The sequence below is a fragment of the Lytechinus variegatus genome, chromosome 14 (genome assembly GCF_018143015.1).
Source record: "Lytechinus variegatus isolate NC3 chromosome 14, Lvar_3.0, whole genome shotgun sequence".
NCBI lineage: Eukaryota > Metazoa > Echinodermata > Echinoidea > Temnopleuroida > Toxopneustidae > Lytechinus > Lytechinus variegatus.
This window is the reverse complement of record NC_054753.1, coordinates 9,691,538-9,713,829: the sequence shown is the minus strand read 5'-3', so window position 1 is coordinate 9,713,829 and position 22,292 is coordinate 9,691,538. Positions and strand designations below refer to the sequence as shown.

The 22,292-nt window shown below is 37.4% G+C and overlaps 3 protein-coding genes across 4 annotated transcripts in view; 2 read left to right on the top strand and 1 right to left on the bottom strand.

Annotated features, from left to right (window-relative positions):
* The window catches only part of LOC121427559 (GTP cyclohydrolase 1-like), a 31,288-nt gene extending 25,076 nt beyond the window's left edge, over nucleotides 1-6,212 (bottom strand). Inside the window, exon 1 of one of the 2 annotated variants that reach the window (XM_041624010.1) lies at nucleotides 5,578-6,212. In XM_041624010.1, the coding sequence (XP_041479944.1) occupies nucleotides 5,578-5,971 (394 nt within the window). In that variant the 5' untranslated portion in view covers nucleotides 5,972-6,212. The remainder of the gene's footprint in view (nucleotides 1-5,577) is intronic. The other variant, XM_041624011.1, reaches the window with a different exon arrangement.
* Nucleotides 6,213-17,684: 11,472 nt separating this feature from the next.
* LOC121427927 lies at nucleotides 17,685-18,611 on the top strand. Its single transcript, XM_041624504.1, has 2 exons — nucleotides 17,685-18,427; nucleotides 18,533-18,611. Exons 1-2 carry the CDS (start codon nucleotides 18,015-18,017, stop codon nucleotides 18,609-18,611), a joined length of 492 nt encoding a protein of 163 aa, XP_041480438.1. The 5' UTR covers nucleotides 17,685-18,014.
* A 91-nt stretch (nucleotides 18,612-18,702) lies between these two features.
* LOC121427926 (putative nuclease HARBI1) lies at nucleotides 18,703-19,425 on the top strand. Its single transcript, XM_041624503.1, has one exon. It carries the CDS (start codon nucleotides 18,703-18,705, stop codon nucleotides 19,423-19,425), a length of 723 nt encoding a protein of 240 aa, XP_041480437.1.
* Nucleotides 19,426-22,292: the final 2,867 nt, after the last annotated feature.

Here is a 22,292-nt window from a genome sequence, read left to right as displayed (position 1 = left end):
GGGCGGGGGCGCAGTGGGTGCCTGCTGAGCTATTGGTTTTGAATCTCGCGCCTTGCCTGCTTATCAGACCATACTGCACATGCTCCTAACTTCAGAAATTAATCCCGAAGAGTATGTCTCGGGGCGGTGTGAATGCAGGAATATAATTAATGGGTATTTTTTAGCCCAAAAATGTTCTTGTAATTTAATGGGGATTCTTATGATCGAGGCAGTTTGAAACCACACAACAGGGCAGTTGCCTCCTTTGAGAGGAGACTTCCCATTAGGGCCGTCTGCACCATCCCGAGTTTTCAAATTAGCGCGCTATTTCTGATCCGGCAAATTATCCCGATCTGAAAAATCTCGAGATTGTTTGTAATGCAGACGCAATTATCGCGCTAGTTCGTAGGATTAATCTCGAGATTGCAATCCCAAGTCAACTTGGGTTTATTTGCAAAATAGCGCGCTATTTACGAATTATCGCGCTAATTCGTAGGTGCAGACGCACTCGGGTTTGGACTCGGGTTAATTTATTCATGACCTTCAGTCCATAATGCAATTCGCGTTCCATTTCCGCCTTGGTAAAAACATAAACAGCGATTATACCGAACGCATATGCGAAAGTCAACTTTATCATAGCGTTCATCAATTCCCCAATCAGCAACGATGGTGTCAAGCCCCCCGTGAATGGATTTTGGGAGAGACCAGACCGATGGGGGAGGCGCTCATTATCGACGATGGTCATAGTCAATAACAGACAGCATTGTCGTCTTATTCCTTCGCAAAATGTGAGCAAATAGCATTTCTTTCCTCCCCTCTCTCTCTCTCCCCCTCTGTCGTTGCCTCGGAGTCCGCCATCATATTAAACGAAGAATACTTCACTCGCTTATAATTATAGCGCGGCTGAGCTGAGAGGATTGTTGCATAACAACGGTCGAATTCGGCGAAAGAGTACATGGACTTGATTGCATATCGCGGGAAGTTATTCAAAAGCGCGGGCCGTTGAAACTCCAAGATCGAAAGTGCGCATGCTCGGAATATCGGGCTTGTTGCCTCGCTCGAGCAAGAATCGCTCTTCGTGCGATGGTGGAGACGGGGTTTCTTGAATCTCGAGATTAATCGCGAAGAGGGCTGATCGGGCTAAAATCTCGAGATTGAGCAAACTCGGGATGGTGCAGCACCGCCTACTGCCCACAATTACCTGTAACCATGGCAATCATACTAAAAATTGTTGACATCACCATGACTTTGGCAGGCTTCCATCAAACAAACTTGAATGCAAGCCATGAGGTCAACCTCAACTTTACAGTGAACATGACATGTAATGTACTATGCTGACTGTGCAAAGCATATCAGGATCCAATGTAGGATAACTATTTTGGCTTTTTTTTATTTTCTTAAAACTAAATGATAGTAGTCGCAGTAAAACACTAATTTCGTGAGAAATTCTGTAAAACCAAGGTTAGGTATGACTATATCATTGTGGATCTAGTTCTGGTACAGTTACATAAACTGAACTTTGTGAAATCTAAGCTTAAATACGATCACACTGAAGATCGCCAACACAGATAGGCACACGTGGGACAGTGTATTATTATTATTGCTGGAATAAAGACCAGATGGAAGTGACCGATTCTGTGCTTATTTTGCTTATTTCTCAGCAATTACATAATTTCTTCCAGAATCCTTTGGCACATATTTTTTATTCATATAAACAGACACTTGGGTGGTCATTATATTAGATTCTGTTAAAAGTCATTTTGAGATCAGTTACCAGAACTGGAATTTATCTTTAAACTTTTTTTCTTCAGCTGTTTTACATTTCTGCTCCGTCTAGACTGAGTTCGTATTTTGCATTTCTTTTCAGAACTGCCCTTGCAGTCTGAACTTAGGTTATTTTAGTTTAATTATATTCAGTTTTCTTTCTACACACTGGATTCTTTTCCTCTGATTCTCTTTTGTCATCCTCATTCCTACTCTATTCAGGTGTTCCACTCATTCCATCCCTCACCTGATCCTGACTCCTTAGTTTCTAATGTCATTATTACATAATCACCTGGACATCTTTTATCACCTTCATCTTATTCCTCATTGGTTTATATTATAAATAGGATTACTACATTTTAGTTGGGCTCTCCTACATGTATTTCCTTTAATTTCATTGGTTAGATTTAAGTTAATTTAAATAGTGTTATGTTCGATAGCTACAAATTTGATGTGGGCCAGAAAGGCCTAGGCTATGGTTAAAGAAAAGAAAAGGTTTCAAAAGCACAGACACACACACAGACACAACACCAGATTTCTTTGACTTCAGTTCAATTTCTTTGCGAGTTTCACTTATTCCCCTTCTGGTTTGATGGCCGATGATTGAGTTTGTTGCTTTATTTTCTATTCTAAACTTGTAAAATCTCAACTTATAATTTAAGGCATGAATGGACCGGTCTAATGCAGGGCTCTCAACACAAGACCTTGCAGCTCAATGTTAAGTCAAATCCATACATCTTTAAGAGTGCTGCTCTCAATTTTCTTTCAAATAGAGTAAAAAAAATCATGTTTAGTAGTATTGCAATAAGTCATGAAGTTTCAACAGCACCATTTATTTTTTTTTAAATTGTACATAATCAGCAATTTTTCATTAAATATTTCTTTTAATCTGGTGTATCAACATTCCCATTTTCCCATTGGAAAATTTACAAAAACAAAAAGAGGGGCCATATTTTTCTAACAACAAGTAAAAAAATTTTGTGAATACATATTTGACATGGGGACCTATTTTCTTGTCTGGATCAGATTCTCATCTGGTGAACGCCCTTTGCATGATAGTACAGGTACCCCCCCCAAAAAAAAATGAAATAATAAATAAAAGATCTGTATTTGTTATCTACGTGTCATGAAAAGCCTATCATAGAGCAAAAACAAGATTCAGATATCCACAACAATGGAGTGCACGCATCAAGATCAATCAACTTGACCATTCTAATCAACAACATTATTTTACCATAACACATGTATGCGTCCACACTCCACACTTGCATCCATGGAAATAGTTTGTAACATACAGAAGCGGATCTAGAGGGTTGGTTGGGGGGGTTGCAACCCCCCCAAAAAAAAAAATCTGGGGACCATTTTTTAAAATCTTATCTTTTTTTTAAACTTGTAATTTTATTTTATTCTATTTCTATGTATTAATTTCATTTATTATTATTATTATTTCTTTTTGGGGGAGGGGGGTTGGGCGAACAAATGTCAGAAAGTCCCTTGCCCCCCATCAGCTTTTCTGAGGACACGGGCCTCCGCCGAAATGACAAGGTAGGCCAGCGTTGCCGATTCTCATCCCCAAAATCCCCACATAAAAAAAAAAAATGGGGGGATTGTTGAAGTCTTTGGGGATGAAAAATAAATATTTGGGAATGAAAATAATATTGAGTTTTATGAAAAACAAATTTGGGGATTTTCTGTCAAAATTTGGCAACTTTGGGGATATTTTAAGTGTCGTTTGGGTGGGGATTTTACAAATTTTCATGGGGGTTGATTTGGCAATGACCTCTATACTAAAAATAGTGGTGTTTTAGATGCAAGAAAACGCCATTTGCACACACAGATTTTCAAAAAATTTTCCCTACTGTGGGAGGGGGGACACCCCCCTCCCCCATCGCTCGCTTGGACTCGGTCACTACGCTCCCTCGCATACCACCCCAACCCCCCCCCTTTATAAAAAGCTGGATCCGCCCCTGACATACGATCAACATCTACATGTACCAGAAGCAATGACTGAAGCCTGGAGGTCTCGACAGGCTCTGCCATCTTCTACGGTTTAATGATGAATGATGGTGATGACCTAATGTCACCTTTCTCACCACTCATGGTTTCAAATCGTCTCGTGTGTGAAGGATTCATATGCACCTGGTGCACGCGAATCTTTCACACCATTTTTACTAAAATAACTATGACTTTACATCATAGCTATGACTTATAATTTTTCTATAACACTTACCGAACCATATGGATCGTTTGTTGAATTCTCTTTGTTGTTTGTTTTAATAAAATAAGAGCATTTTTCGTGATCTTCACGTAGATGCCTCTTGATCAGCATTGATATCAACTTTTGCCTAAAGAGGGCGCGCGATATTATTTACCAAGCCGGTAGGCACTTAAGAACCAAGTTTGAAAGGATACTCGTAAAATTATGTCACTCTCGCCGATGAATATTCATTAGATCGTGGTCGTGCGTGTTCAATACACACCGAGTGCATGCATGCAGAGAGTTTGTATTGAACACGCACGACCAGGATCTAATGAATATTCATCGCGAGAGTGACATAATTTTACGAGTGTCCTTTCAAACTTGGTTCTTAAGTGCCTACCGTACCTTTGTTTACGGTGTTGCAAGCTAGCTGCATTCTAGGCGATCAGCATTATTTTCTTGCTCGTTCAATCCACTTTCATCATCATCTTGTCAAAAGATGGCGTACTTTACCAATAAGTATATACATGAGATGCAACCTGTTGATTTTTGGTACAATTTCCTATTACGCGCTGACGACTTGAATTGAGAATGTTCGATACGAAAAATTGCTTTTCGATTGTTGTTTGCGTACTTTCCACCGCAGTATTAAGGACGGATCGAACGGAGTATCCTGGTTGAGACTTGGAGGTAAGCGATAAAAACAGTTTTATAAATAATTTCCAATTCATTTTTTATTTAAAAACTAAAACTATTAAAAAGAAATCATTAGTGGAGAAATACTGAAACGTTTGGCGTTTTTTATTCCCTCACATTCGTGTGATGAATGAAAACATCAAAGTCCACTATGAAACCACATGTGTTGTGCGAGGTTAGTATTACTAACCTCGCATGTTGTGTGAGTGCTTTCTCACCATCATCAATGACACCATCGATCAGCATCACAATCATCATCTTGACCATCTCAAGCACCAATTATCACTTTTATACATTTACATCTATCATGACTTTTATACATTTATCATGATCACCTGAGCATTAATAATCATCACCTTCATCATCAATATCATCATCATCACCATCACCATCACTACTGATGATTTGATATTAACATCCTCTGCAGGCTCCACATCATCATTACCAGAACAATGTAAATGGATCATTGTCACCACCAACATCACCATAACCAGCACCACACTGTGCACCATCACCACCATCCATCATCATCATCATCATCATCATCACCACCATCCATCATCATCATCACTACAATATCATCATCATCATCACCAGCATCATCAATATCACCATCATCACCATCATCATCATCATAAATATCATCATCATCACCAGCATCATAAATATCATCATCACCATCATCATCATCATCATCATCATCACCAGCATCATCAATATCACCATCATCATCATCATCATCACCATCATCAATCATCATCATCACCAGCAATTCGACTTCTTCGCCATCATCACCACCATCATCACTACCATGACTACCATCATCACACCATCGTCATTAGGATCGATCGATCGACCATCACTCTAAAAAATTAAGCAAAATGAAATTCTAACACTGAAACAACTGAAGTAAAAAAAAATAGTTAAAAAAAACCTACCTTCGACTTTCTCTTCATATCCCTTTGTGAAGTACATCATGGCTTTAGCAGCGCGATCGGGCGTCTTCCGGAGACCCTGGCGACTGGCATCCTCCCCGATACCACGGATTATCGACCGGTAGGCAAGCGCAAGCCCGGGTAGTTGTTTGTCTGAATCTTGCCTGTACAAAGTGGCATGTGTATCTTTTGCTTTTGGGGGGCGAGCTCGATCTTCCTCTTCTTTGCTTGGCACTCTTCCTTGGAAGTTGCTGTCTTTCAGAGATAAATTTTTCGTCTTTGCGGCTAGGATGTCTGTGCTGTCTTCCCTATCACCACCACCAGGCGACGACACCGACGGGTGCCCGTTCGGGAGGGACTCCCCGTTCGGAACAGAGTCTGTATGGTCGATCGACATTGCTTCTTTTTCAGTCCCAAATTTCTGTTTATCGATGGTCTAGGGTGATTCTCTCCTTCTCCAGATGAAAGCAGTTATGCTTCAATTGGTTACCTCATCAATAGATGCATGGGTATTTAAACTAAAAAAACAAAACCAGATACTAGTAATATCAAAGTGTGGAGTGGATGGTCCTTTCCTTGGCACGTTGGTGGTGTCGTTGCTCGTTCGAAATGACTTGTGTTGCCACATCGTATCGCTCACCGTACAGTTACTAGTCAGAGAGTCAGCGATCGCCCGACGAGCGAGCCGTGCAGTCAGTCCGGCCGCGCCGCTCGCTCAGCTCACGGTATTCTGTTTATACAAAAATCAGCTGTAGAGGGGGTACCGTATTATACCACCTGTGTGACTGTGACTCACCAATCATTGATTTTTTTTTTTCAAAATCAATTCGAGTATCCAGTGACGAACAGATAGGGCGCTTGGCGCTTGCTCCCCCCCCCCAAAAAAAAAAAATCACGACGAAGAAGAAAAAAAAAAGAGAGAAGAGGATGACAAATACATATTTTCTGATTTTTAGATCTATGTGAAAATCAATCACAAAATAATTGTTATAAAAATGTCAAAATTGTTAGCGCTCATTTCACTAGCTCGCAACTTTTCATAAATTTTGCCCGATAGACCATAACTTGCCCCCTCAACTAATTTTTGGCTAATTACGCCACAGTGACTACGAGAGACCAATTTGACCCCCCCCCCCCCAACAAGGCAGTCAACATTTTTGTTCCGGATAAACCGCCGGCAGGGGCTGTACGTGGAACTGCCCCACACATTTTCCCCAAAAAATGTCTATAAAGCGTATAAATTACCTTCTGAATGTGTTTATTTTTCAGGTCAATCCCCCCACCCCACTTTCAAAAGCCTTTCCGCGGCCCGCCTCTGACAGATTTTTAAAAATCCTTTACGAACTTTTGGCCAAAGGAAGCCATCAAAATTACCAGGTGCTTATTCCGGATTTTGCACATTTTGCCCGATCCGATTTGCCCCCCCCCCCCATTTATTGCACTCAATCAACACATTCAATGAGCAATGTACAAAAATAAATGATCATTTTTTTTTGGCGGGGCACTAAATGTGTAGTTGTTGCCACTATTTAGTCATGGACCTAATAGTAGGTCTGATGATTTAGTGAAGTTTGCCAAGGAGCATGCCTAAACATTTTTTTTTTGTATACGTTGACATGATAGAACCTTTCTCAACGATGTACCGACATAATAAAGCGCAATCGTACATAAAGTCTGAACAGGCCTTGTTTCACCTCCCTCCTGACTAAATTCTCTGTTTGAATTCATGCCAATAATTTCAGGGTTTCTTTCTTTTATCCTTTTTTCAGCATATTTTTTATTCTGAAGTGTCATCGCTATATACGGTTATAATATATGAACAAATTATTTGTGTTGGAGAGCAATATAAAAGAGCCATATTACGGTGTACATGATATATTATATTCAATATTTCAGTGAAACAGTTATTACATGCATGTCTTCATAATATTCAATGAGCAAGCCGATGATGTCATGTCCCCGCTTATTTTGTGTATCATATTATACATTTTTTTTTTCAAATTTTGTCCACAAAGAATAAAAAAAGTTGAAAACTGGTTAGTTCCTGCAAATTATTTTGATACAAGGGAGACATTATAATGTATATAAACAAAAAATTATGAAGTGATTTTTTTATATAACGACATAAGAAAATGGAAAGTGTGAACGTGACACCATAAACTCACTTAATGATTATTCATGACAGTCTGTTCTCACAAAATATTGCTGAATTCATCCGTTCACTCGATTTCTGTTATCATATTTTGATGAATTTTCAGCATTTTCCTCGCTGATTTTTACTCTATTTACTATTATAAACCGGAGTACCCCTTTCAGTGTTTGGTCATTGTCATGTTTAATACCATTTTTGTAAGCAGATCTCTGTGACGATTTCTCTTCGACAAGTTACATTGAGGCCTATTGCTGGCTTACACTGTATAGGCTTATGAACTTCACAATACAGTAATTCATTTTTTTCTCCAATCGTCATTACACAGCAAAAACTGTGGTGTTAACCGGTGTACATAGAGGACCACACCAGTTAAATTGGTGGTGTTAGTTTTACACCTATAGGTGTTATTACAACACCTTTTGTTGTTACATTGACACTCTTTGGTGTTATGTTTAATCTCTAGGGTGTAATTTTAACACCTCAGGGTGTGGTCCTCTATTAACACCAACTGGTGTCAGTTTTAACACCGCAGTTTTACAGTGTACGGATGATTATGACGGACCTACTGGGATGACCCCATTTCAAAAACACTTTAACAAGTTAATTAACAAGGGAATGCAATAGCGTTGTTCATGATGCTTAATGCAAGTCTAGATTAGACAAGGAAAAGTTTTAAACAAATTACTCTATATCCCATAGACTTGCCCGATCAGGGGGGCGTTTCATAAAAGGACCTGTCGGACGTTTTATCCGACAGTTACCATAGGAACGGTGCCTCTCAGCCAATCAAAATCATGGAAAGATGTCAGATCTGACAACTTGTCGGATGAAAATATTGATGAAACGCTCCCCTGGTACATCCACACGAATAAAATCAAATACATAAATTTGTATATAAAAAACGATAGTAATTCATATGGAGATAACATCTTCAAAAAAATGAAATATAGGAGAACAAAAAAAAAACAAAGTACAATGTCAATAGAAAATTGTATTTACTGTACTGAGACGAAGTTAAGATTAGTATTTCGGAGTGCTATTTGCCACGTAATAGTGTCATTAAATATCAAATTACTTTCTACTACAATATTCCTTCTCCACAATTCCCCATATTATGTTCTATTATTACAAAACGCATATGTTGATGACCATGGCAATTGATTGCTTGTTTGTCAACTGTATCGAATTGTGACTTCTTTACGCATTACACAAAACTAATCAGAAGATATAATGCCCTTGTTTTATAACGGGAAATCAATTTTCCATCCAAATATTCACAAGTCGAATGAAAAATAAGGGTTTAATAACGTATCGCCGACATGCTGATATTTGCATAACAACAAGGCTGGATGGGGCTTGATGCTCCCACCCCCTTAACAAAAAACGAAAGATGAATAATGAATGATTTTTTTTCATCTAATATTGTCCAGTTATGTCATCTTTTGTTATTTCACTAGACCGAGCTGGTTCATGGTCAGCCCTTTCCCATTCTTTGTTTTCCTCCTTTTTAAAAAATAGTTATCTTGTCTTGTACAGTTCTGTCTCTTGTGATCTCTTGTCTGCTATGTCTTGCCATCCCCTCTCTATTTATTCTTCTTTCTTGCGCAACATATCCTTTACAACGAAGACCTCTTTCTGTGAAAAGCTTTGCATTTGTTTAGTAATTATTTTTGCATTAAATATGATTTCTTTTGTTCTCTTTTTCTTTCCTGTAATACATGCATGTTCGCATATAAGAATAAGTCAACTATAATTTCTTCATTTCCAAGGGGATCCAGACATGGACCCCCCTCATTTCCATTTATGCTTTATATTATACTGTTTTGTCTGTTTTACGAAGTAAGAATGCCCTTCTGTAAAATTGTACTTGATTTGTATTGCTTTATATTACTTTGAATTGTGTTTTGAATGGAAATTAAATAAAAGAAGTGAATTGAATCGAAAAAGCAATAATAACAGTAATGATTTATTATTATTTTTACTAGTAGTAGTTTTATTATAAATAAGTATAAAAAATAACAAAATAACGATAAAGTGAACATAATTGGTAGTAAACTTTCATATTCAAAAGAAAAAGGCACGCACGTATGGATGGGGGTTGAAGGGGCAACACTTGTCCCCTAGAATTTCAAAGGTCTTTTGAAATTCTATTTTACTATAAAAAAAAAACCCAAAAAACGTATAGTACTCTTACCGTGAGTTTTATTATGCCAGATGGTTTTACAGACATGTTATATAATTTCTTATAGTAGGTAGTGTCTTGTCATAAACGAATCATAATGTTATACATCATGCATGCGTGTGTGTGCTAACGTGCGTGTAAGGGAATGAGGATGGGTGTGTGTTAGGGGGATGGGGGTACGGAAATGGAAACCCTTGGAGCACGTAGGCTTGTGTCGAAACAGAAAAATCAGAGAATATAAGAACCAAGAAAGTTTGAGAAAAATCGGACAAATAATGAGAAAGTTATGAGCATTTGAATATTGCAATCACTAATGCTATGGAGATCCTCCAATTGGCAATGCGACAAGGATGTGTGATGTCACATGTGAACAACTTTCCATTTGATGGACTATAGAATACGCCCAAAATGTCACTTTTTGCTTTTCTTATGGTGATACAAACTCATTTTCCATGATGTATTGTTTAAAAATCTGTATTACATGCCCTCCTTTAGAAAGAACACAATAATGTAATGATCGATAGATGTGATATCAGAGGCAGTTTAAGTGAAATATATACTAAAGTAATGGGGGTACTAGTTGTTCTCAAGTGACATCACACATCTTTGTCACATTGCCAATATGAGCATCTCCATAATAATAGTGAACGCAATATTCAAATGCTCATAACTTTCTCATTATTTGTCCGATTTTTCTCAAACTTTCGTTGATCTGTTTCTTTTATTTTTCTGTTTTCACACAAGCTATCTTGTTCCAAAGGTATCATTCTCCTTTAACTGTGTGTGTACTTGTTATTTTTTTAAGTGTATGCATATACGACTTATACGTAAACATATTTTGCACATTATACGAATTCACATACCTCCAACCTATCTTTCATTTCATAGGGCATTGAGTGCGAGCGAAGTGAGCGAGAAAAGAAGAAGGTGATTTCTCTGATTTCATTGTATAATGAATTATGATGAATATGTTGAAATAATAACAATGATGATGACATTTATAATGACAATAAATTTATATAAGAAAAGTACATCCCCCCTTCCGGAAAGCTTTTGGATACATCCCCATTCCCAGTTGTCTGTTCTAGATAAATTGCGTGTATGCTGAGTTTGGTCTAGATGGGGGAGCATGCAGGGGGTGCCCCCCCCACACACACACACACGCTTTGTCTTTTTAATCCTCCTCTGACTCATTTGAAAATGAAAACACAGTAAAAAAAAAAATAGGGTATTGGATTGAAAAAATAACTCCACTTTCATGGTTTCATGAGAAAAAAATGTGTATTTACCTGTAAAAGTAAGTATTTTGAACAGTATGCAAGACAGTGTGGTAAATGTGAGAAACTGTAACGACCGAGCAAGAAGCTTTGCTAGTTTCCCCCAATAAAAGTTAACATTTTTGAAAGACTTTACTTTTCTGATAAATGGTTGAGGTATGGGCAGTGGAACGAAGTGCTTAACCGCCCTCTCCTCCCTCACCCCTCACTCTCTCTAGCTCGCAGAAAATGCCCTCGACAAGGCTAGTAATGACAATTTTAAAATGTATTTTTACTATTTTCATTCTATCTTATGACATATTCTACCTAGCAATCATTTATGATCTCAATTTATTTATGAACGATTATTTATTTGTTAGAAGCTGTATTCATCAGGCAGGCATGGGTTTGTGATTGTTAATTGACTTTTCATTAAAAAACGAGAAAGAAAGACGATTACAAAAAAAATCGCTTGGTGTCTTGCTGACAAGTCTGAAAGTGGCAATTAAAATTCCAATTTCCTTTTTCATTTCACTCACGCTGGCATTAAATGACATAAGCATTGACATTTTATTAAATGCAAGCGTCATTATCACCGGTTTTATCGAAGAACTATCATCACGGGGGTGTTTCACAGAAATTGAAGTATGACTTGAATCTTTGTGAAAACCCCCTGGGGTCCGTTTTATAAAACCATGGTCAGGGCTCAGCAGCCAATCACAATCAAGGTTTCCATGGTAGTTGCAATCATTGCAAAGATACCACAGTTGTAAGTATATATGAAATGAGCTCCAGATCTGTGGATATGAAGAGCTCACTTACAAAAAGGGATAGGTCCATTTTCATCAAATTTGATTTTTTTCTTGGTCTCAATGAACAGATTTTTAGTAGCTCTATGAGATGATACCAAAGAAAAGTTGAAATTCCCATTAAAAAGTGATCTAAAATGGCAAAGAAAAGTCACCTTTTTTCAAAAGGGGTTAGGTCCATTTCAGTTTAGTTGCAAAAGGGGTTAGGTCCATACAAATTTTTTTTGGAAAAGAATATTTACAAAAATATCAAGAAAAGTAGATTTCTTTTATACCCAATTTAATGTTCTCATGGTATAGGGTATCACGAAAATTTAGTTTTGCATAAGAATATTGAAATAAGGGAGAATAAAAAAAAAATGATTTTCTTGGAGTGGACCTAACACCTTTTGCAAACAAACTATTCTGAAGAGCTCATTTGTCAAAAGGGGTTAGGTCCATTGTTTATAAATTTTATTGTTTTCTGTCTCAAATCCTCTAAATTTTTACTCGTTCTGATGAAAACAACGAAAATTTGAAATTCGCATGAAAACATGAATAAAAGTGGCAAAAAACACATTTTTTTAAATCAAAATATATTGGATTCATTTCAGTTTAGTTGCAAAAGGGGTTGGTGACTTAAGTCCACAATAATAATTAAAAAAATATAGGCCTATATGTAGAAAAAAAATGAAGACGGGTAGATTTCTTTTTAAATACCCAATTTTATGTTCACATGAGAGGGTACTAGTAGTACATCATGACAATTTACTTTCTCATAACAGTAATGCAGTTAAGTGATAATAAAAAACATTGTTTTTCTCGGAATGGTAAAAAGTGGACCTAACCCCTTTTGCAACTAAACTCTTCATATATTGATTCCATTTTAGCATATAGCAATCACCCCCTTTCCTTCTCCACCGAATTCTTTGCTCCTTTAAAACTTCATCGAAATCATTGAGCAAAAATCTGGATTGACACTCGCCCTGTCTTCGAGGCCTTGTTTCACCGTCGACAGTCATTTTTTTTCACTGGAAACTAAGATTGATTTTCAATGACGACCATTGATTGGCTGCATGCCCAAGCTGAACTTTGTGAAACGTCAGTCATTGTCCGAACCAAATTGAAAATATCATCTTCATCAGTACCAACACATTTTCTATCACATTGAGTTTGGGATTTCCTGAGAATGGGATCAAGTCCATCTAAATTCCGAGACTCTGACCAGGACTCCAATTAATGTGTATGTAGATTTCAGTTATCGCATTTGGTCATTAGAAACTCACCTAACGTTACGAATTACAACTGAGAGTTAGTCTCCTGGAACGTCCGACTATTTGTGCTCTCCACACTGATACCAAAAAGTACTATTTCACAAGGTAAGTCCAACGACATAATAAAGTTTAACGGAAATATTGTTTCGTCTGGACAAAATAGTAATTTTAAAAAGTTCAAGCAGCTACAAATAAAAATCAAAACAAATAGAACCAATACGATTATTTTGCTATAACGAGAGAATCTGTTGCCAATGAATTAATTCATCATTTATCAGTTTATATCATAATTAATTGTCGATAAAAGCTGATTGTTTCAATTGGAAGGGGCAGACAACAGTCCACTTTTTAAATCTCTTTCTAAGTTATACTACAGATTTCGCTTTGCGAGGTTAAATATACACTTTTAAAACAAATCAGTCAAATTGACTAGACCAGTAGTCAGCTGGGAGCAACTGATATGGCAATCACTGATATTCACATTTCTGACATATATATTCTAGTAAAAAATAAGTCTTTTCTAGTACAATATGACTAGAAAATAGTCAAATATGACTAGAATAACAGTTGCACCAAGTTGACCCTATTAACTAGTCGTTTTTGACTGATTTGTTTTTAGAGTGTAGTATAAATAAACGTACATACCCATAAAAGTTGAAAGTGTAACACGAACAAAATGATAAAGCAGACTACATTAGGTCCCATAAAACAAAACAGAAACAAGATGTAAAAAAATGACGGAAGGTAGTTTTTACTGTTAAGAACTCCTTCAATCTGAAGGCCTTTGACTACCAGGAGTATTCAAACCGGGACAAATACATCAGGAGATGAACATAATGAACTTATATCTTTCTGAGGGTAAGATTCCAGACGAATGGAAATAAGCCAGTGTGACTCCTATCTTTAAAGGTGGTAATGTTAAGGATCCTCTGAACTATAGACCGATCGCTATTCTCCCTGTTTTATCAAAAGTTCTTAAAAAAACTTTAGTATTCAGACAAATTTATAAATGTTTTAAAGAAAATTACTTATTTACAGATTCGTCCAAGGTTCTCTAACTCCTTTGCACTCCTAACGATTACCGAAAATGTTCGAGCTAGCTTAGATAAAGGCCTTGTGATCGCAACGGTTACCCTAGATTTGAAGAAAGCGTTCGATATGGTTCCCCGTGACGTCATCATCGATAAACTGCCTTTATAATGGTTTTGATAATCAAAGTTTGACCTGGGTAAAAGACCATCTTCATATGCGTAAGCAGGTACCTGTTATCAATGGAAATTATTTTGAGTCCCATTCGATAATTTGCGGAGTACCCCAAGGAAGTATCCTTGGTCCGATTTTTTAATCAGTTTGAGTGATATAACCAAAGTTGTTCGGCACAGTACATTATCACTATATGCCGATGATACATGCCTTTATTTTGCTTGCAATGACCCAGTTGAACTTGAACGTAAAATGAATGAAGATTTGAATATTATTACCAATGGCTCCGTTGCAATGAGCTATTATTCAATACAAGCAAGTGTGAACATGAGCATTTCGTCAAAACACAAACGTCAGGTTGCCAATGTTCATATAAAAATAAATAATTTTCCTATAAATCGTATGAACAAATATAAATATCTTGGTGTGGTACTAAATGAATATATGACGTGGAATGATCAAATTGATAAGATGAAAGCAAAACTACTTCAAGTCTGTACTGTTTCAAACGCGTGAGATCATATATATCTCAAGATACTGCAAGTCATTGTATAAATGTCTTATTCTACCCAACTTTGATTATTGTTCATATATTTGGAGAAATGCAGGGAAACCCAAATTAATCGTTTCATTGTAATGCAGAATAGGGCCCTTCGAACTGTGCTAATAATTGATTCCTCGTTCAGCACATCAGCATTACACACCAAATTGAATGGTGAACCAATCGTCATTAGATGAACAAACAAGTACTTGTATTAATATTTATGTCACTCAATGAGTTTTTACCGCATTTTATATTGAACTGAATTTATTTATTACCAAATATCACTTTCAGGTACAAGTAATAGTACATTACATACAAACAAAACATTTGGTAATTGGAGCTAACATAATAGCTATATGCTAATCAAGGTTAGCCCCAAATGATGTCTTTATCACAGTTTAAACAATATTTTTAACTAAATCTCAATATTGTACATCAAATTTAGTACTAATTCTACTCATTACTGTTGCAGAGAATTTCGATCATTTTTTAGTCAAACATATTTACACTATTTACAAGAAAAAAATGTTTTAATCATTTACAAAATCTTTAAATAGAATTGTTTTCAGGCAGTATTTTACCATACAATTTAATCATAATATTAGAGTACCATTGATTTAAAGGACAAGTCCACCCCAACAAAAACTTGATTTGAATGAGAAAAAATCAACAAGCATAACACTAAAAATTTCATCAAAATCGGATGTAAAATAAGAAAGTTATGGCATTTTAAAGTTTTGCTTCATTTCACAAAACAGTTATATTCACATCTCGGTCGGTATGCAAATGAGGAACTGATGACATCACTCACTCACTATTTCTTTTGTATTTTATTATATGAAATATGAAATATTTTTATTTTCTCATCATTGTCATGTGAAATGAAGTTTCATTCCTCCCTGAACACGTGGAATTCCATTATTTTAACATTTTGTGCTTCAGGCAAGGAGGTCCTAATCGTCAAATTCGTAAAAATTGAAATATTGTATAATTCAAACAATAAAAAACAAAAGAAATAGTGAGTGAGGAACATCATCGACTCTCTCATTTGGATGTAACTGGCTCGTTCATATAACTATTTTGTTAAAAATAAGCGAAAATTTGTTATAACTTTGTTATTTTACATCTTTTTTTTTCTTTCAATAGCATTTATTTAATCATCTGTATATACATTTCACATAAATACATCAAAATACATTAAACATAATCAAATAATACATACGGAAGACGATACAGAGATTTACCAGTACAGTTTTTGTTCATTTCTAGCCTTCTCCGCAATTCTGATTTAAATAAAAACGTTAGATTTGATGGTCTATTGTCTACTTTCCTGTAATTACGTAACAAAATTGATTTATATACAGTCCAAAAGGCTATATTAATGATATCATCTGATTCTTTGTGCTCGTTATTGTTTATCAAAAGATCGACATCGATAACAACGTGTTTATTGAAGACTTTTTTGATCAACCAAATTATATAAGACCAAAAATTTTGATTCAATTTACAAGTAATCAAAGCGTGTGTTATGTCTTCTTCTACATGGCAACTATTACAATAAGCATCTTCGCTTATGCGCCATTTACATAAATTTCTTTTCACAGGCAATATATTATACAGTATTTTGAAATTAAATGATCTAAGTTTGTTTTCTTTTACTGTTAACAAGTTTCTCTCGAAACAAATATTCCAGCCTATACTCATTTTCGAAATATTTTCCCAAAAGAAACAACAACGTGAATTTGACCCTTCAAGACGTATAATATAATTGTAAAAGTATCTTGAAGGTACATGGTCCAGACATTTTACTGAGTTACCTATTTTTAATCTGGGTATATCAAGATTCACAGATTTTTTGTAGGTTCTTAATAAAAGATTTTGAGAGCCAAATTTTTTGGATAGCTTGCCTCAATTTTGAATAATAAAAAATGACAGCTCTTTTACTATTCTTAAATTTCAACATTGATGAAATTTCGGATACATCTTTAAAGCCTCCATCAACATTCAAAATGTCTTCCAAGTATATTATTCCGCTATTGTACCATTCCTTGAAAAATAGTGGTGATTTATTAAAAACAATATAATGATTGAACCATAAAATATTTTCAACCTTATGTTCTTTTCTGAATAATATTTCTTTATCAATCAGACTCCAAGCACGAATTATTTCAACATAAAATGGAGGTATTTTCTTATCAAACAATGGGATAACGTTATGAACCAGAAGGTCGCTATTCAAGATTAGATTAAGAGTTCCAAAACGCTCAAACCAATAATTTCCAAGTGTTTTCCACATAGAATTTACCTCATTTGTTAACCTTCCTAACCACCTTAATCTGAAACTGACTACTTTCTTTTCTACATCAACCATTTTCAAACCACCTTGTGAGTAATCTTTGATAACATCACATCTTCTAACCTTTTCCATTCGTGAGTTCCAAAGAAATTTGAAAAACATTCTATTTAGTTTCTTAATAAGTATTGATGGAAAAGAATTAAACATAAGCAAATGGACTACTTGGCTGAGTGCCAGGCATTTCACAATCGTCACTCTACCGTATAATGTCAAGTTTCTTTTACGCCAATTATCTAGAAGACGTTGCATTTTCTCTAACTTATTTTCCCAATCTGCACTGTTAGCAATTTGCTCATTATTAGAGATAAAAAAGCCCAAATATTTTACCGGGTTTTCTGCCCATGTCAGGTCAAGGTCACATAGCCCGGCCGGTGTCCGGCATCGGTGGAGCTCGGTGGATTTTTGAGGTGTCGCCGAGCTCCCCTCATCGGTGGCATAGCTCGGTGACGTGACCGGGCTCCGTCCGGAAATCTACAGGCGACCGACCAAACACCGGCCGATGACCGTCCGGAGTCTGTCTCAAAAGTGGAGATTTTTTTCGGCCGATGTGGCAGCAACTACCGGCCGATGTCCGGCCGATGGTCGGCCGGACATCGGGGGGTATACGGCCGGTACCCGAGCAGGTTAAAGGACACCGTGCGATCACCGGCCGGGTTGTTAACGGGCTTCGAACACTGCCCGGCCGATGTTCGGCCGGTGTACCTCGGACTTGGGGGGCCGATGGTCAGCTATTCCATACCTGTATATATATGTCCACCCTACCTGGAATGGTCAGTTCATCACTATGGCTGCACCGAGAAGACTACGAATGGCGTTGTTAGAACACGAGCTAGCTCAGGCGAGGTTCCAGTACAACTTGGTCCTGGCAGCACTGCTCGAAGAAGCCGAGAGGGAGCGACAGAGGGCCGGCAGAAGAATAAGACGTTGGTGGGTGCGCGAGTGGATCCTACGCAGACCTCGTTTCGGCCAGTATGAGACGCTCATGAGGGAACTCGAGGCCGAGCACGCTGCCGACTTCAAATCCTACCTCCGCATGGTGCCACAGATGTTCTATGAGTTGCTTGACCGAGTTGGCCCCCGCATTGCCAAGACCACAACGTAAGTTTACACTTTATGAACCTACTGTCAAATTGTGCTGAAATGTCTTCCATCCATATTTATTCTAGTTTGATTTTATTCATATTTCACCCTCTTCTGTTGCAGGCATCGAACCCCCCTTGGATCCTGGGCTGAAGCTGGCGATCACCTTGAGGTTCTTGGCGACCGGAAGCAGCTATCATGATCTGGCGTTCGCGTTTCGTGTCCCACACAACACCATCTCTCTGTTCGTCCCCGAGGTCTGTCAGGCCATCTACGACGAATACGAGGACGAGATGTGGGCCACTCCCCAGACAGAAGATGAGTGGCGCCCGGTAGCCGAGGGATTCGGAGACAGATGGAACTTTCCCCACTGTTGTGGCGCGATCGATGGGAAACATGTCGCCATCAAGAAGCCCCCCAAGAGCGGCTCACTTTACTACAACTACAAAGGCTTCTTTTCCATCGTCATGCTTGCAGTGGTAAACTCTGACTACAAGTTCATCTGGGCGGATGTGGGGTCACCAGGGTCGTATTCCGACGCCGGCATCTTTAACCGGTCGCGACTGGAGCCAGGTCTGCGTGAGGGAACGATCGGACTACCCCAGCCGGATCCCCTACCAAATGACGACCAGGACACACCCTACTACATGGTCGGAGACGACGCCTTCCCCCTACGGCCATACATGATGAAGCCTTACCCTCATCGGCACCTGAAACGGGACGAGCGGATCTACAACTACCGGTGTTCCAGGGCACGCCGTGTGGTTGAAAACGCGTTTGGTATATTCGCCAATCGCTTCAGATGTCTGCTAACAACCCTGGGATTGAGACCGTCGAAAGTTACCAAGATCGTCAAGGCCTGCATGACCCTTCACAACCTCATGAGGACTCGTTACCCCAACCTTCAGAATGCTGACCTCGACCGGGAGATGAGCAGGGTCAGATCATCGCGGGTGCATGGCGAGACCAAGCCGTGCTCGAAGATGTGCAAGCAGCAGGGCACGGGCCAAGATTGACCCGACCAGGCAAAGAACTGCGCGCATACCTCAAGAATTACTTTTGCAGTCCTGCCGGGAGTGTGCCATGGCAAGATGTGGCAATAAACCAGCAGTAACTTGTGTCTAATATTGTTACAGTATACCGGATGCAGCCACAGACATTCCATTATTCTTCTCAGGACTTAACGCATTTTTGATGTGTTATACTTTCCATTATTCAGTATGTTGTTTGCAAATAAATCTGTTATTGGGTAATCTTAAAACATTGCCTTTGCTCTTTTTAATTTGAACACTAGTAATAAATGCCAAATGAAATCAAACCTGTTTGAAAGAATAAATCAATATTAAAATACACCAGTATGAATAAGATGAGATGTGTGTAAATAATACAACAGCAACACATTCATTGTGATTGAATTATTTTTAATCAAAGAATAATCGTCATTGTATCTTTTCTTTCACCTTTAAAAACTAACCTTTCATAAAGAAAAACACTTGTATCAACCAATATGATTAGCTTTGTAATTTTGTAATAGGCTTCAAATGATTGCCCATTAATATGTTTTCACCTTTTAAAAAGTATGTGTTTTTTCATAATGAGGAAGGATCTCCATTGTTTACATATCAGATAAAGTCTTACGAAATATTAATTTTTACTTGAGTACTGTTTAACTTTTGATCTATGCAACTTTGTTAAAATTAACCAATTTTTATGGTGTGTTCTATAAAACCTTCTAAATGACATTTTCTTTCCTTCTAAATTAAAGGGGAAGTTCACCCTGACGAAAACTTTATTGTAAAAATAGCAGAAAAAATAATAAAAAATATTGCCGAAGGTTTGAGAAAAATTCATCAAATAATTAAAAAGTTATTAGAATTTCAATTATTTGATTTGTGACGTCATATGCGAGCAGCATTCCTACATAGCGAATGGTAAAAAATCAATAAAATGTCATTTTCTCAGAAAATTGAAAATGGTTTTCACTGTACCTTTTGTATATCAATGGACAAATTATTTCACACCCGATCATGAATAGAAAACAAAATTAAGTCATCAGGAACCATTCAAAATTTGAAATTCATGCATTTTATATTACATAACACATGGGGCAGCTGCTCGTTTATGACGTCACAAATCCAAAACTTTGAACTCTAATAACTTTCTTACTCTTTAACGGATTTTCCTCAAACCTTCACCAATATTTTTTACTATTTTTTCTGCTATTTTTGCAACAAAGTTTTCTTCAGGGTGAACTTCCCCTTTAACTTTGTTTTACCTTTTGAGTTCTCAGTTTATTGCTCTAAGATGTTAAAAAGATAAAAACAATAAAGACAACGACAGAACTTTAGTTTTCATACCTTGGATGTTACCACATACACAATAAATATGGCAATAAACATAAACTGGCACGGGACACCGGCCGATACTCGGTCGTACACCGGCCGATGCGTATTCCGATGTGGTAAGGATGGGGCTGCGATGAGGGAGCTCGGTGAGAGCCCGTCGAATTTTTAACTCCGAAGTTAAATTTCGCCGAGCTGCCACCGATGCGGTTTTTAGCCCCAAACGCCGGCCGGTGACCACGGGAGTCCGGCCGGTGTCCGGCTAAAATCGCATCGCTGGCTCATCGGAACCTCATCGGCCGGGCTATGTGACCTAGGCATTACCCATCGATTCTTTTCCTTACCTATCCATAAGAGTGCAGTTTTTTCTTTGTTAATTTTAGGACCGGCTACACTACCAAAATCTTCCAATTCAGTTAAAATAATTTCTAATGAGCTATCATCTCCAACAAAAAAGGTAGTATCATCTGCATACTGTAATACCTTTAACTCAAAGTGACCATTGGTTTCATCAAAACAAACACCTCATATAGTATCGTTTTTGCGTATTTTGTTTGCAAAGAATTCAGCTGCAATCACAAACAGGAGTGCCGAAAGAGGACAGCCTTGCCGTATTCCTCTTTGCACTTGAAACTCTTCTGTTATCCTGCCATTTACAATTACTGAACTTACTATTTGATTGTAAAGGACACAGATCCAATTGCGAAATTCATTGCCAAAATTCAACTTGTCTAAGCATTTCATTATAAAAGATATATCGATACAATCAAATGCTTTGGTGAAATCAACCATCATGACCGCACCTTCAACATTTTTTTCATGCATGTAATCTATCATATCTTTAACAATTCTTACATTAAAACCTCCTAATCGTCCTTTAATATACCCTACTTGTGTTTCCATAATAATACTTGTTAAAATCTTTTGTAATCTTAATGCTAGAACTGTTGCAATTATTTTATAGTCACAATTGAGTAGTGTTACTGGTCTCCAGTTCTTTAAATCGTCACTGTTTCCTTTTTTATAAATCAAAGTTATGAGACCTTTTCGTTGTGAAGGCGACATCTGTCCATTACTGAAAAATTAATTGAATGCATTAATTAACAACTCGCCTATTTCGTCCCAGAAAACTTGATAAAATTCAATGGGCAGGCCGTCCATACCTGGCGCCTTATTCCTCTTCATAGAGAAAACAGCCTTTTTGCATTCTGCCATATTCATTAAGCCTTCACATTTATTTCTTTCATCTTGACTAAGCCTTTTCACATCTTGTGACAACACATATTCATTCATATGATCTAGATTAATATGATTTCTCTCATACAGATCTTCATAATACAGTTTAACTTCTCTTAAGACATGTTGTTGCTTAGTAACTACATGTCTCTTCCCATTCACTCTTAGTTGAGTAATAAGCTTATTTTCCCCATTTTTTTCTCAAGGGATAAAAAATAGTTTGTGTTTTTTTCCCCTTCTTCCGTCCATCTGATCCGTGACCTTACTGCGGCCCCTTTACACTCATTTATGTATAACTTCTCTAA